Source organism: Mirounga angustirostris, unplaced genomic scaffold, assembly GCF_029215605.1.
Source record: "Mirounga angustirostris isolate CCGP_5_RB_7025 unplaced genomic scaffold, mMirAng1.0.hap1 SCAF_5, whole genome shotgun sequence".
Classification (NCBI taxonomy): domain Eukaryota; kingdom Metazoa; phylum Chordata; class Mammalia; order Carnivora; family Phocidae; genus Mirounga; species Mirounga angustirostris.
Genome location: NW_026991713.1, coordinates 121,446,937 through 121,461,540, shown reverse-complemented (window position 1 = coordinate 121,461,540; position 14,604 = coordinate 121,446,937). Strand labels below are relative to the sequence as shown.

General features: G+C 37.4%; 1 protein-coding gene across 1 annotated transcript in view; it reads left to right on the top strand.

The window, feature by feature from the left end:
* The window catches only part of MALRD1 (MAM and LDL receptor class A domain containing 1), a 790,469-nt gene that overhangs the window by 647,692 nt on the left and 128,173 nt on the right, over positions 1 to 14,604 (top strand). The window contains exons 36-37 of the mRNA XM_064590300.1: positions 2,090 to 2,215; positions 10,325 to 10,391. Coding sequence (XP_064446370.1) covers positions 2,090 to 2,215; positions 10,325 to 10,391 — 193 coding nt within the window. The remainder of the gene's footprint in view (positions 1 to 2,089; positions 2,216 to 10,324; positions 10,392 to 14,604) is intronic.

The window sequence follows — 14,604 nt, the reverse complement described above, 5'->3', positions numbered from 1 at the left end:
GCATTGTTAGTGTATAAGAAAGCAACTGATTTCTGTGCATTGATTTTGTATCCTGCCACATTACTGAATTGCTGGATGAGTTCTAGTAATTTGGGGGTGGAGTCTTTTGGATTGTCCACATAAAGCATCATGTCGTCTGCAAAAAGAGAGAGTTTGACTTCTTCTTTGCCAATTTGAATACCTTTTATTTCTTTTTGTTGTGGAAAGACATACTCTTAAAAACATTTTATGTCCACTTGAAAATTAATTTTGATAGACAGCTGTCAAACTGTGTCAATAACCTATAATAACTCAAAGAACTCCTGCCCATAAATATACTTAAAAAAATTATGATAATACTGACAAAATTTGTGTAAGACCCATCCATGGGGATATTTATTCCTGAGTCTTCTAAAAAATCAATTTAGCTTGAGAAGTTTGAACTTGCCTTTATTCTAGAAGTAACTTCCCAGGTTAATCCTTTTTTTAAAATTTCTAGCAACAGGCTTGGATTAAAATGTTCAAATAAGGTATTGTACTTGACACCATTAGGTAAGTCAGAGAAAAGCAGAGCCATTCTTGCTGAACTTGGGTTAAGCACCTCGAAGCCCTGACTGTTCACCGCTGCCCTCCACTTACCTCTGCAAACCCTAGGGCTCAAAGGATCAGGGTTGTAATCAATATCATTATTATTTCATGCTTTTGAAATCTATCCAGAATTCCTGACAAGATGGTGCAATGGGTCCATGCTTTGATATTCCCTCTATTCCAAAACATAGCAATGCTAGATGGAAGAGCTATCACATAAAAAGGCTTAGAGACATGACAAATATCAGCGTGGGACAAAACTGGAGTAGAATCAGAGAAGAGAGATCAGGCCTGAAACCTAAGTCTGCTGGTTTCCAGGTTCTCAAGCAAGTAGGAGATGGGAGATGCCTAATGGCAGCCTGGAATGAAGGGTTCTGGTTCAGCTCTAACTTGTAAAAAGAGCCTAAATATTATTACTGCTTTACAGGAAATTATAGTCCTAATGAGACAAGAAAATGAGGGAAGAAAACAAAAATAATTTCAGGACTAAGAGTAGCATCCAGGGGAGGTCAAGTACTTGGCACAACTAGATTGCTATGGAAATGTCAGTACCCTTGGTTAGCATCAGTAAAGTCATTTTTCTGAAACAGCTCATCTTACGAGCAAGACTTACTCTGTCTCTTGAAGTCAGGCCAACAAGAGACTGTGGAATTAGTAAAATGCACCATGCTAGGAAGGCACAGAGTCATAGTACATTGAGCAGCCCTGACCTACATCATGTATCCGGTGACCACCCGGGACTTACAACCATGTAGAAATTGATGAACATTCAAGTCATGGCCATTTCAATTGTGTATAATGGCAGGGACATTAGGGGAACAACAGAAGCACAGGGAGCTCAGCCTTGAAATAAGTTTATTCTAGTCTAAAATCAGTTCAGACTACATAGTATACACAGTGTACTGTAGACCTACACAACTGTATAATAGTGCATAGTGCATAGGTGGGAAATGATTCTATCAACAAACTTCTTTTTGAAGAATCAAAAAGAACAATAATATATAATTTAAATGTAGGACTAGGGGGGCACCTGGGTGGCTCATCATTAAGTGTCTGCCTTCGGCTCAGGTCATGATCCCAGAGTCCTGGGATCCAGTCCCGCATTGGGCTTCCTGCTCAACATGAAGCCTACTTCTCCCTCTCCCACTCCCCCTGCTTTTGTTCCCTCTCTCACTGTGTCTCTCTCTGTCAAATAAATAAATAAAATTGAAAAAAATAAAAATAGGGGTGCCTGGGTGGCTCAGTCATTAAGCGTCTGCCTTCAGCTCCGGTCATGATCCCAGGGTCCTGGGATCGAGCCCCGCATCAGGCTCCCTGCTCCACGGGAAGCCTGCTTCTCCCTCCCCTGCTCCCCCCTGCCTGTGTTCCCTCTCTCGCTATGTCTCTCTGTCAAATAAATAAATAAAACCTTAAAAAAAAAATAAATGTAGGACTAGAAAGATGAGGGATGATACAATAAACTGTCTTATTATTTCATTAGAAGAAATTCATTTAAAAAATGATTTTTTTTTTTTTTCCCCAGCCAATGGGAGCTGTTCTGATGGTGCGTTGATGTGCACTTCTTCTAATAGCTGTATCCCAGTTCACGAGCGCTGTGATGGTTTGGCCAACTGCATGGATTTCCAGCTTGATGAGTCCAGCTGCTCAGGTATTCTATTTCCATTAAAATATTCTTTACAGTATAAGCCAGTAACTTAAACCTGTAGATGATAAAAAATATCATGAATTTCTAAATAATTGCCATGTATGGAATCATTGAATTTCTATTATTGGTTTGGGTCAGGAAGAATATTAACATTGCTACCCATATTAAAAAACATAAATATATAATATAATGAACTCAATGCTTATTCTATATAGATGTCCCCAAATAAAAATCAAACACTTAATTTTAAGTTACTATAACTTAAAGTTATTAGTATTTGATAATCTCTTTGATGCAAATTGCTGGGTTTCTAAAATAAGGAAATAATCTAACATGTTATTGATTTTTAATTATAATTTTCCCCACTTCTTTATAAGACTTCCCTATTTGCATGATCTAGTCATGTTTAAAAGTCAGTTTATTAAGCTTTAGACTGACTTTTAAACATTTTTCTCTCCTGACCCTGGAATATTTATCAGAGCTGATAATGTATGTTTGTGATTATACTTTTATCAAAACTGCTTTAAAATTCTCTAATTTATTATAGTCCACTGATAACATCTCTCCTGGATAATTGAACTTTTATTTCATGCAGGAGATATATGAAATAATAGGTAGGGGCAATATAAATCTCTCACAACTAAATGATAATATAAATTGGTAATAAAAGATATATTCAATCATATCGGGTGCCTGGGTGGCTCAGTTGGTTAAGCGACTGCCTTCGGCTCAGGTCATGATCCTGGAGTCCCTGGATCGAGTCCCGCATCGGGCTCCCTGCTTGGCAGGGAGTCTGCTTCTCCCTCTGACCCTCCCCCCTCTCATGTGCTCTCTTTCATTCTCTCTCTCTCAAATAAATAAATCTTTTTTAAAAAAAAAAGATATATTCAATCATATTTTCTAAATAAATTGGAGATATTTAATATCAAAACTAGATGAGAATATAGTCTTTGTATCTTTCAAGAGAGCAGACTCTTATGAGATAAGTGACAAAAGCATGATAATTATAATCAAATCACAGTGCAAAAAAGTCTTATTTTTTATGCTGCCGAAATGAATACTCACAGAGCCCTGAATTATATGAGTACAAAAGGAAATCAAGAAGCGAGCAAATCTGGTCCCATTAAATATGCAAAGATGAATGCTCTCTGGCATTATTTCTGTACCAGGCATGCTTATACATCAGATTGATACCCAGAAGGAAATGGTTTCACTTTCTTTTCAGAGTAGGAAAGATATTGAGATAATTTCATTCTTTGAAACTATTAAGACAAAGCACTGATATCCAGTAACCAAATTTATTTTCATAAAGGTGAGATTTTGTTCAGGATAGTCCTCTATGAGAACAAATATAACATGTTATGGTTTATTGTCTGATTTTACATATTTTACCTTTAAAAATATGGTCAGAAAGACAGAAGACTGGCCATTCATCCTGAGTGACTGACAACCTCGAGGTAATAATAGCACATTCTGGTTGCCCCGTCTAGTTTAGTCATTCACCAATTCATTCACAGTTCATTTACAAAATATACGTCATACTGCCCCAGCTACTGGGTTACGGTAATATAAAGAACTAGTGAAGCAGTTTTCAGAAATAAAATCCACATTATAGTTTTTGTTCTCTATTTATATTTTCTTGCTGTTTAGTTTGTCAAACAAATACGATGAAGTCAATGCTTCCGTGTTTAAGAATGCATCTCGGCTTGATCCACACTAAGCAGTGTCAGTGCCCGTGACACCTTCCTCTTTCTTTCCAAACATCATATCCCTTTATGAATGGCATTTCATAGACTTTATGATCCCAATCCTGATAGCATCCAGTAATGTCTCTGGTCACACAGCAGGTGGTGAGCCTCTGGTCTCCCTTCATCTGAGGTTTATATCATTAATGGGAACATTGACCTCAGGCCCTGTGTAAGTGTTGCAGGTTAAGTATATTTCGATGAGGCCTGTGTGTTCCCAAGTTATGTTAGAAAGGCATATTATTTTCAGGTTTTGGTTGCTTATGCAACAGAAAATTATTGAACAGAATGTGTCTGGCTTAATTTAAACTGAGAGTCTTTTTCCAGTTATCTGTAGTAGTAGAGGTTAATGGAAGTTATGTTAAGGTGATACCATAATTATGATAATCATCCTTTGAAGGAGAATGAGGAAAGGCATTAAAAATATAAAGTTGTAGGGGTGCCTGGGTGGCTCAGTCAGTTAAGTGTCTGACTTCAACTCAGGTCATGATCCTGGGGTCCTGGGACCAAGCCCCACGTCAGGCTCCCTGCTCAGTAGGGAATCTGCTTCTTCCTCGCCCTCTACCTCTCCCTTTCCCCACCACTCATGCTTGTTCTCGCTCTCAAATAAATAAATAAAATCTTTGAAAAAAAAGTTGTAGGATGGGATATTATGAATACAATTTAATATATTATTTAATAATAATAATGGTAATGCCTAATAATGTTTCAGAAGGTTTTATTTTTTTATTAAGTGTTTTTAATTTTAATTCCAGTAGACTCAACATACAGTGTTATATTAGTACAATATAGTGATTCAACACTGCTATGCATTACTCCATGCTCACCTTGATAAGTATGCTCTTCATCCCCTTCACTGATTTCATCCATCCCCCTCCATCTCGCTTTTGCTCTATTTTAAATGAATACCCTCAGTTAAAGTTATTATTATTTTGTTTTCAACAAGAACATTTTTTACTTGAAGCATACACCAAACCAAAGCACTATAGAGCTATGCCAAATTTCTAAGCCATAGTTAATCTTCCCTGCAGTCCCTGTGCTGGGATTTCACGATAAAGAGAACAGTGTGTGCCCACTGGGTATTTGGTTTACTGCACCAAACCATCTGGTTTTCTGGAAGACTCTTAGATCCATACAGCTCCTGAAACTACAGGCAAGTTATTGTATGTGTATATTTAATCCATGCCAGTGCATAAATACTGCACCATTCAGAGAAGTTCATGATCATAATCTCAGGAACTGCAAGGGGTTATATAGCAATTCTGATCTGAATAGCAGATCATTTGACATTTTTAGACTAACAGGCTTTGGAGTTAGAGGACTGGAATTTAGTTCAATATCTGCTGCTCCCCTGCTATTAGCTTGAGGAAATTATTAACCAATTTCATCCTCTGTGAAAAAGGATCTATATGGGTATCCCACATAATGTTATGAGGATTAAATGAGGTAATGCCAGTAAAACTCTTAGGACAGTCTTGACACAGAGCAGGTCTTCAGTAAATGATAGTGGTAATGGTGCTCATAATGGTAGAGGGGAAAAGGAAAGGAAAGAGAAGCTGGAGAGAGCATTGGTAATAGAAATTAGGTTTCGTGGGCAATTTAAAGAATTACCAAATAGAGGGAGCTGGCTGAAAACAATTACTTAATAACATTATGCATACCACTCACTAGTATAGAAATGTTACAAATACATTTCATTTTATCCTCTCAGCAGCCCTAGAAGGCAAGGTGATAGATATAATTCTTACTTTAAACACGAGAAAGCTTATACTTAAAGTACTCAGCCCAAAGTTAGACAACGCATTAACTGAGCTGGGTGTCAATGAGGGAAAACCAGGACTGTCAGTCTTCTCAGCAGTCCACCATGCAGTAGCTGTCCCTTCCCAGGCCTCCAGAGACTTTGAAAGAGACCACACATACACACACACACACACACACACACACACACACACTCACACAGGTAGGCATCCAGTTTATATGTGTTCCTGCTTTTCCAGAGTGATAAACCAGAGTGGAACTGAACTTGAACTCTTCATAGAATGCTATTGCTACGTCATACTGACCTCCAGATACATGGTCATAATAACCAATGCAAGAGGGTACAAGGCGTGAGGCACTGATGTGGCTAAGGAGCCTGGGAACTCATGCCAGTTCTAATATCCACCCCATAGATCCCGACTTGCCATTTGAGAACTATCTACTTATCTCTGGAAAGTATTTTTTTTTAATATTTTATTTATTTATTTGAGAGAGAGAATGAGAAAGAGAGAGAGAGAGAGCATGAGATGGGGGAGGGTCAGAGGGAGAATCAGGCTCCCTCCTGAGCAGGGAGCCCAAGGTGGGACTCAATCCCAGGACTCCAGGATCATGACCTTAGCTGAAGGCAGATGCTTAACTGACTGAGCCACCCAGATGTCCATCTCCTGAAGTATTTAATCTCTTCATTGCTAGCTAGTCATAGACATCTCCCTCCCCATTTCAGCTATCCCATGCTTTAAATTGTTTTGAGTAAAGTAAAGGTGAAAATATGTTGTACTGGGTCTTTCCATCTTATGGATAAAGAACCTGGGTCTAAGCAGAAACTGAAAAGAACTTGTTGTGGAGGTAATCTACAAAGTGTCTCTCCTCCAAAACACCAAGTTTTACTCCTTGCTCTGGCCAGTGCTTCCTCTCCACTGTGCTCCATTATCCAGTGTAATAAAATGCATATTTAAATTTCCATAGCATGATTTAATGTAGAGCAAGCCTATGTTTTACTCTTAGCCATCAAGGTAAATATTAATGACCCCAGGAAAAAAAATGTGCAGCTGTGTGTATTTTGATGTTCTGCAGTATCAGACACTTTACAGTTTTTTTCTCATAAAAATAAAGCCCTTGTGTGAGGAAGACTAAAATTGTACTTAAGACCAAACATAACCATAAAATGGTTTATCTAAAGGTTTGTAGCTATTTATGCTTTATCATGCTGGTGGGCTATTTTTCGTCAAACCAGCTAATTTCTTGTTTAGGAAGGAAATTTGACATCTGTTCTGTTCAGCCAAGCATGCCCGGAAGCCTGAGGGGTGTAGCTGCACCCCCATCTTTAGTACCACACTCCCGGGTTGGAATTAAATAGGGAAGAGGAGGGAAGGGGAGATATGGAAACTGCAGTTGACCCTTAAGCAGCGCAGGTTCGAGCTGTGTGGCCCCACTTACATGCAGAGTTTAACGGGATGGTACTGGAAATGCAGTTTCTCTTCCTTATGATTTTCCAAAGAGCATTTTTTTCTGTCTAGCTTACTTTATTGCAGAAACACAGCATATAATACACATCACATACAAAAGATATGTTCACCGACTGTTTATGTTATCAGTAAGGCTTCCAGTCAACAGCAGGTGATTGGTAGTTTAACTTTGGGGGGAGTTAATAGTTATCTGTGGATTGTTAACCATGCGAGGGTCAGTGCCCCAAACCTCCATGTTGTTTAGGGGCCAACTATATCCCTGGGGGAGCAAATTTCTGGAAACCTTTGAGAACAAAAAGGACACCAGACACGTGGTATATTGCAAATGTGTTCCCACACTGCAACCTCCCTCCTTCCCTATTTTTCCTCTTTCCTACTGTCTTTTCCACCCCATTCCCAGTGTTCGGTGACTGGCTCCACAATCTGACTCTCTCTAGTTGCCCTTCAAAGTTTTCCTCCGAGGAATATTTTCCTATATGAAATTTTTGTTTCTCCTTATTACTTTTCTACTATTGTTCATTATCATCATCGTTTCTTTGCCCAAGTAAATTGTTTCTCTCTCTGCTAAGGTTAGTCTGCTCCTGTAAAGACAAAGACTGTATATTTGTGACCATAAGACACCTAAAAAATGGGGCGCCTGGGTGGCTCAGTTGGTTAAGCGACTGCCTTCGGCTCAGGTCATGATCCTGGAGTCCCAGGATCGAGTCCCACATCAGGCTCCCTGCTCAGCGGGGAGTCTGCTTCTCCTTCTCATGCTGTCTCTCATTCTCTCTCTCACAAATAAAAAAAATCTTAAAAAAAAAAGACCTAAAAAATGATCTCAAGTGATTTTTGAGGGGCAAGCCTGAAAAGTGATGATAGCTGAAATGCAAAGGGAGAAACCCGAAGCTTCAAATCCATGCCCTAGCCTGTGTTTTATCTGGGCTTCAGACCTGCAAATAATATTGCCCAAGGAATACTTCTACTTGGATGTCCCCTTAGGCACTTAAAACACTAGCATCTTTCCCTATAAATTCTCCCTTCCCCACAGTTCCCCCAATTCAGTGAATGAAACCACCAACTAGCCAAGGGCCCAGCCAGAAAATTGAACATCACTCTTGATTCTTCCAAAAAATCACCAGGATGTTTCAATCCCAACATTTAAATATCTTATAAATCCCCACAATTCTCAACCTCCTACCCCACCCCTTTCATTTAGGCAACCACCATTTCTTACTGGATTATTACAAAAAGCTCTTAACTGGGCTCCTGAATTTTTTAGTCTTAACCCTTCTGTTGACTTTACATACTGGATCCAGAATAGTCTTTTTAAAGCATGAAATATCCGTTTAGTTTCTTAAAATTCTGGCCTCCGAGGTTAAAGTTTAAACTCCTCACTGAGCCTATATGATCTGGCCCCTGTGTGTCTCTGACCTTCTTCCATACTCTCTTCACATTATCAGTCCTACCAGGCTGAACTTCCGTCAGATCCTCAAACACACCGCACTCCCTTCTTGGGCCTCTAAGTCTTTATGATTATTTTTACACACACACACACACACACACACACACACACCTGCCCTCATCAATGCCCTGATTTTCTTCTGGAAAACTTTTCCTTATTCCCCAAATTTGATTTAGGTGCTTCTTGGTACTCTCATCATCCTTGTTACATCCATTCCAAATTATATTACTTTTAATATTGTATTTTAATTCCCTAGTCACTTTTTTTGTTTTGCATTTTCTATGAAGCTGGAAGATCAACAAGAGCAAAGACCACAATTGTATCTTTTTTAGATCAGTGTTTCTTTTTTTTTTTTTTTTAAAGATTTTATTTATTTATTTGACAGAGACACAGCGAGAGAGGGAACACAAGCAGGGGGAGTGGCAGAGGGAGAAGCAGGCTTCCCACTGAGCAGGGAGCCCGATGTGGAGCTCGATCCCAGGACCCTGGGATCATGACCTGAGCTGAAGGCAGTCGCTCAACCAACTGAGCCACCCAGGCGCCCCTAGATCAGTATTTCTTAAGCATGGGCTGTGATCTAGGTGTTTTCTAACATTCTCAACAACTCTGTGAGATAGGTACTATTTTTAACCCTGTTTGACAGAGAAGAACCAGAGGCACAGAGACATTAACTAGCTTATCTTATCTTATATAGCTAATTAAGTGAGTTGAGATTCTTCCTCAGGCAGTCTGGCTCTGGTGCTTGTAGCTTTAATAATTTTGTAAACTTCCTGTATTATTTATTGTTATATATCTAGTGCCTAGCCTAGTGCCAGACATTAACAGATGCTCAGAATAGATGTGTTGAATTACAAATTTCCACCAAGTATTGGAGTTAAGACAGCCAAACCAGGGGAGAATGGTATCCTGCAAGAGATATCATTATATCTTGCAAGAGAGGAGTTGTCAAAAAAAAGCCAAGAAAAGCAATTTGGGGATTAAGTAAATAGGAAAACCAAGAGGTCTTAGTAGATCAGGATGGATGTGAGGATCCAAGGAGACTGTAAAGAACCCTGAAGAGCTAAAGGCACTAACCACTGCAGAGTCATACCTATGTGACAATATCTAGCTTCTTTTTATTCTATAAGCAAACCACCTTTGAAAATAAATGTTGATGCCAACCTAGAAGGGGGGAGTGATACAAGCAGCAAGAGAGCAGGGCCAGGGAAATGAAGGTCGATTTGAGCTATGCTGATGTCTGTCACGGATGCAAAGGTAGGACATGCACGTGCATGAGTGACATTTTACCAAGAAGACAAGGTCACCCGTGCAAAGCATTGTCTGTCATGATAGTGACTATTGTGTGGAACTGAAGACAATAAATGTTGCATTAAAGAACAAATTTCAGTATAATCACAAATATGTCATGCAGACATGTTCTAAATAAGATTTTACTTAATCCAGGGGAGGAAAAAAAGTCTTCTCTTGTGGTCAACCACTCAGGCATGTGAAGAGAATGAACACATCAAGGGCAGCAAGGGCCACTGAACAAATTTGTGGGGCACAGGGGAGTAGCCTAGGAGAATTCTTGTGCTTTTAGCAACTGGGAAGCAATTTACTCTCAGTGGCTAGATTTAATGCAGTGATTAATAGTAATATGTCCTCTTCCTTCCTAATAATATTTACAATTAACTGTGGGTTTTGTGATGCTTCTTTTTAGAGTGCCCATTTGGTTACTGCAGAAATGGTGGGAATTGTGTAGTGGAGAAGAACGGTCCTGTGTGTCGGTAAGGAGCATTGTCTACTTTTTCTTTGAACGGTTATTGCCATTAGCTTACTTATTTTTCTCGACGCTGATATAATACACCAACGAACACGAGGTTACTGAGGCAAAAATAGTGGATAATGGCCTTTTTTGCATTTGTCTGTCTGAGTAAGAGAAAGGAAGATGCGAGTATATTTTAGAAAAAAGATTGCAATTATTTAACATGATTTTATGTCTTAACATTTTATATTATATAGGACATAGTTTTAATACTCATTCGTTCTTATTTTTAGTATTTATATCAGGTTATAAAAAGATTTTTTATATGGGTGTCATCCTATTTCAGATGAACTTAGTGTCTGTATTTCCTTATTCCCTTTTTATTTCACATTTCATACTTCTCTTTTCTAACAACAAAGGATAAAATCAATTCATCAATAAGACCTTTTTCTAGTTTATGCAATGGATGCTTATGAGTAGCCAAAGTTAAGGTACAGATAAGGAATACATTTGCATACTTAAAGCAAAAATAAACAAAAACAGTCCTTGTGATTTCTTTGGGGAATTATTTATATTGCATATCAAAGATTGCTTGATTTTTTCCCTCACCCTTTAGGGAATTGTGCAAAACAGTTTCATAAATTCCAAAGGAAATGATGCATATTCCATTATATTTGTGTTTATGACTTTTTAATCTAGCAGACCAATGGATATAGTGCTTTGCTTATTAGAGAACGGATTGTAGGTTGATACTCAAGTCATAACAAAGCACATAGAAGTATCTGGAAAACATTGATTGATATTTGTTTAAATACTTATATCCCTCTGAGTCAACACTTGTATTTTAGGAAAAGTTGTTTATCCCTTTAAAAGCAAAAATCTCTACCGATTAACACAACAAAAAATTTTTTATGATGAGATATGTTTAGACACTGTTTTAACATTGTTGAAAGAGAATATTAATGGGTTTCTCTAAGTGTTTTGTCTATTTCATTACATAATTTATTTCACAACATCTCAACAGAATTGTACTTTCCCCTGTACCAGTTTCCATGGAAATTAATTTTGTCACAAACTAAGTTGATGGAAAGACAGGATGCATAGTATTAATTTCTAAAAGTCTCCTGAAAGAAGTTGAGAATGATGCCATAAATAATGTCTATCGAATGTCAGCTGAGTGGATAATGTTGTTTAGTGTCAGCTATTTACAGTAAGGAGGTTTGCATTTTTGTCTTCTCTAGTGCTGGCAAGAAAGTTCTCTGGACTGTAGCTAGTCTCAGCTAAGCAAACAGAGTTTTGCGTTCTTGGCAATGTCTTCTGGTACTTAAATAAACTTTAAAAATGGAAATACAGATGGTGACGTCTGAAATGCGTTTCTCTCACATGAGAAAACTCTAACATGGGGGAGAAGATGCAATGGGAGGATTAAGAGGCAAAGGGACCAAAGGAAGGAAATCAATGCAGAAAAATGTAGAAAAAATTCATTAATCAAACATTTTAAAATAGTATTTTTGATGTAAATGATACTTTTCAAATAGTGAAATAACTGATCACCACCAGCATAAACAAATGTTTGGAATTAGTGTTCCTTTCAACATAGGTGTGAAAAATGACTTGAGGTTTTTTTCATATTATAATATGGTATTTTCATCATTCAAATTCTAATTACTTTAAAACCGTGAACTGCAGAAGTAACCATATGTATATTATAATAAACTTTTAGAAGGCATTACAGCAGTGTATCGGGCAAAAAGTAGAAACCCCAACATCTAAATCCCACTCTGTATTATTATGGTTTCTGTCCACCTAAATATGGTTTCCCTTTCACCAACACAGGTACACACACAAGCACACATTTGTTCCTTACAGAAATATGAACTATACTTTACACATTCACTTTGCACCTTGTTTATGTTTTTTTTTCTTTTCTCTTTGTAAAATATTGTGCTGTTGTTCCATGTCGGTACGTATGGCTCTAGATCTATCACTTGCCAGCTGTGTAGTGTTGAGCAAATTTCTCAATCTGATGTGTCCAGCTCCTTGTCTGGCAAACTGGAGAAGATAATAGCACCTACTTCATAGGGTAGTTGTGAGACTCGAAGGGGTTAACATGTGAGACACTTGGTACTGTATATGACATACAGAAGATACTATAGGAAAGCTTAGCCATCGGAATATTATATCATCCCTTTTTATGCTGTGTAGTCTACAATATTTAATGTAGGGTCCGTCATTTAAATAACCTCCTATTAATAGCTGTTTAGTTTCTTTCTTAAATATTTGCTTTCACAAATAATCTTGCAACATCCATCCTTTGACTTGTACTTGCACAATTCTTTAAGCACAACATATCTTACTGAAACGCAAAATAACAATGTAAATTATCTCTAGTTGCATTTAGTATCAAATTCATTTCCAATGGAATTTTGTATCCAGGTCATCTGTCACATAGGTATTCTTTTTTGGATTTAAGGTTAAACGAGGGTGGCTTTAGAATGCAAAGTTTTAGAGTAAATATAAAGCACTATGGAAAGATGTTGGCTTTATGTCAAACCCCTGTCATTCCCAAGTGTGAGAATTCAAGGTCTCTGTCACTCAAAGAGGTAAGGACAGAACCAAAGTCCATCTCTTAGCTGGGCATTGTGAATATAAGAACTTCATGGTATCAAAAAGGAGGCCTATCACCAGAGCCTTTGGGTTTTCTCTTGGGATCTAAGGTGCCTTGAGAAAGGACCTTCAGTTTTCCCCTGTGATCCTAGAGAAGAGAGACTTAAAAAAAAAAAGAAAAAAAAGGTCATTTGGGTTGTTGGAAGTTTATAATTATCCACAAGCATAAACACTACTAGGTGAACGAACCATGGTTTTCCATTACTTGAGGACCACCACCATATCTGAGGGCTGAAGAAGCAAATCATGAGCCAAAATAGGGAAATTATTCCTCACCTAAGGAGGCTTGGTTATTATATTACTTTGATATATCAATCTTTCTTTGAAAAATAGATTGAGCTATGTAATATAAATTCCAAAGGGCAGGAAAGAGGTTACAAAGAAAAAAAAAATCAATTCATCAAGGCTAAAAGAAAGAAATAGGAAACAGTATCAAATTAATGCATATATAATTATATATATATAGATAAATTTATTATATATAAATTATATATTATATATTTCATAGATATGTACATTAGTGAAGGTAGGCAGAAAAATATCAAAGCTTGGGTTAATTTATAGATTTTTGAATACAATTTATCAACAGCTACCCTATCCCACTACATTCCACATTCTTAAATTCATTTGCCAATAAGACACAAAAGTTCATTTGGGTGTCTCATGGGCATTACAGATTTAACATGTCCAAAAAGACCTGTTGCCTGGGCAGGGCATATTCTTCTCTTTCTCTCAGATTTGCACACACTGTTCCCTCTACTTAGAATTTTATTTTTCTACCTTACTTGCCCAAAAAATGCCTTTTAATCCTTTAGATCCAATATACATGGCAATTTTTCTGGAAAGCCTCTCCCAGACCAACCAGAGAGAATGCCTCACTCCTTCTTGGCTCCTCTATTGCTTCCCTCATTCTGTTATTTTACAAGTACTGGTTTTACTAAACTACCTATTGAAACCTGTCCTATCCTATGAAGAAATATATTTCCAATTAAAACTTTATTCTTTATGACTATCAAAATTTATTTTCAATTTTTACTAGTTTTTTTCATAAGGATAACTGTTGGACAATTACAGTCACTGAAAATTAAAAAAAAAACTATATTCATATTTTTGGTGCAGAAAAGATTGAAAACAATCAAAGGCTTTGAACTATAAACTGTTTTAAATTAGGATAAATATTTGCTAGAAAGGGGTCAAAATATCAGTTTAAGGAGGAAAATGGTCAACTGGAATTTCTAACTGTTAAAGACAGAGTATGTGGGCAACATTTTGAAGACCATTGTCCTAGAAAATAAGAGTCATATTTGACACACCTTTTCATGGCTAGGACCGAAACACACACTTGACATTGTAAGAGCTATTTGAATAATACACTAAATGAAGTATAAATGAATGAATACAAATGTAAAGTCCTGAAATTTCAAGGAAAAGTACGTACTTTTAAATATGTTCCTAAAATGTATTAAGATATGAGCAAATGACCTACCATAGTCCAAACTGCCAATCGCAAAGGAGACATTGGGTACTTTGTAGGCAGCAAGCAGTGTATTGAATGAAAATATGATATG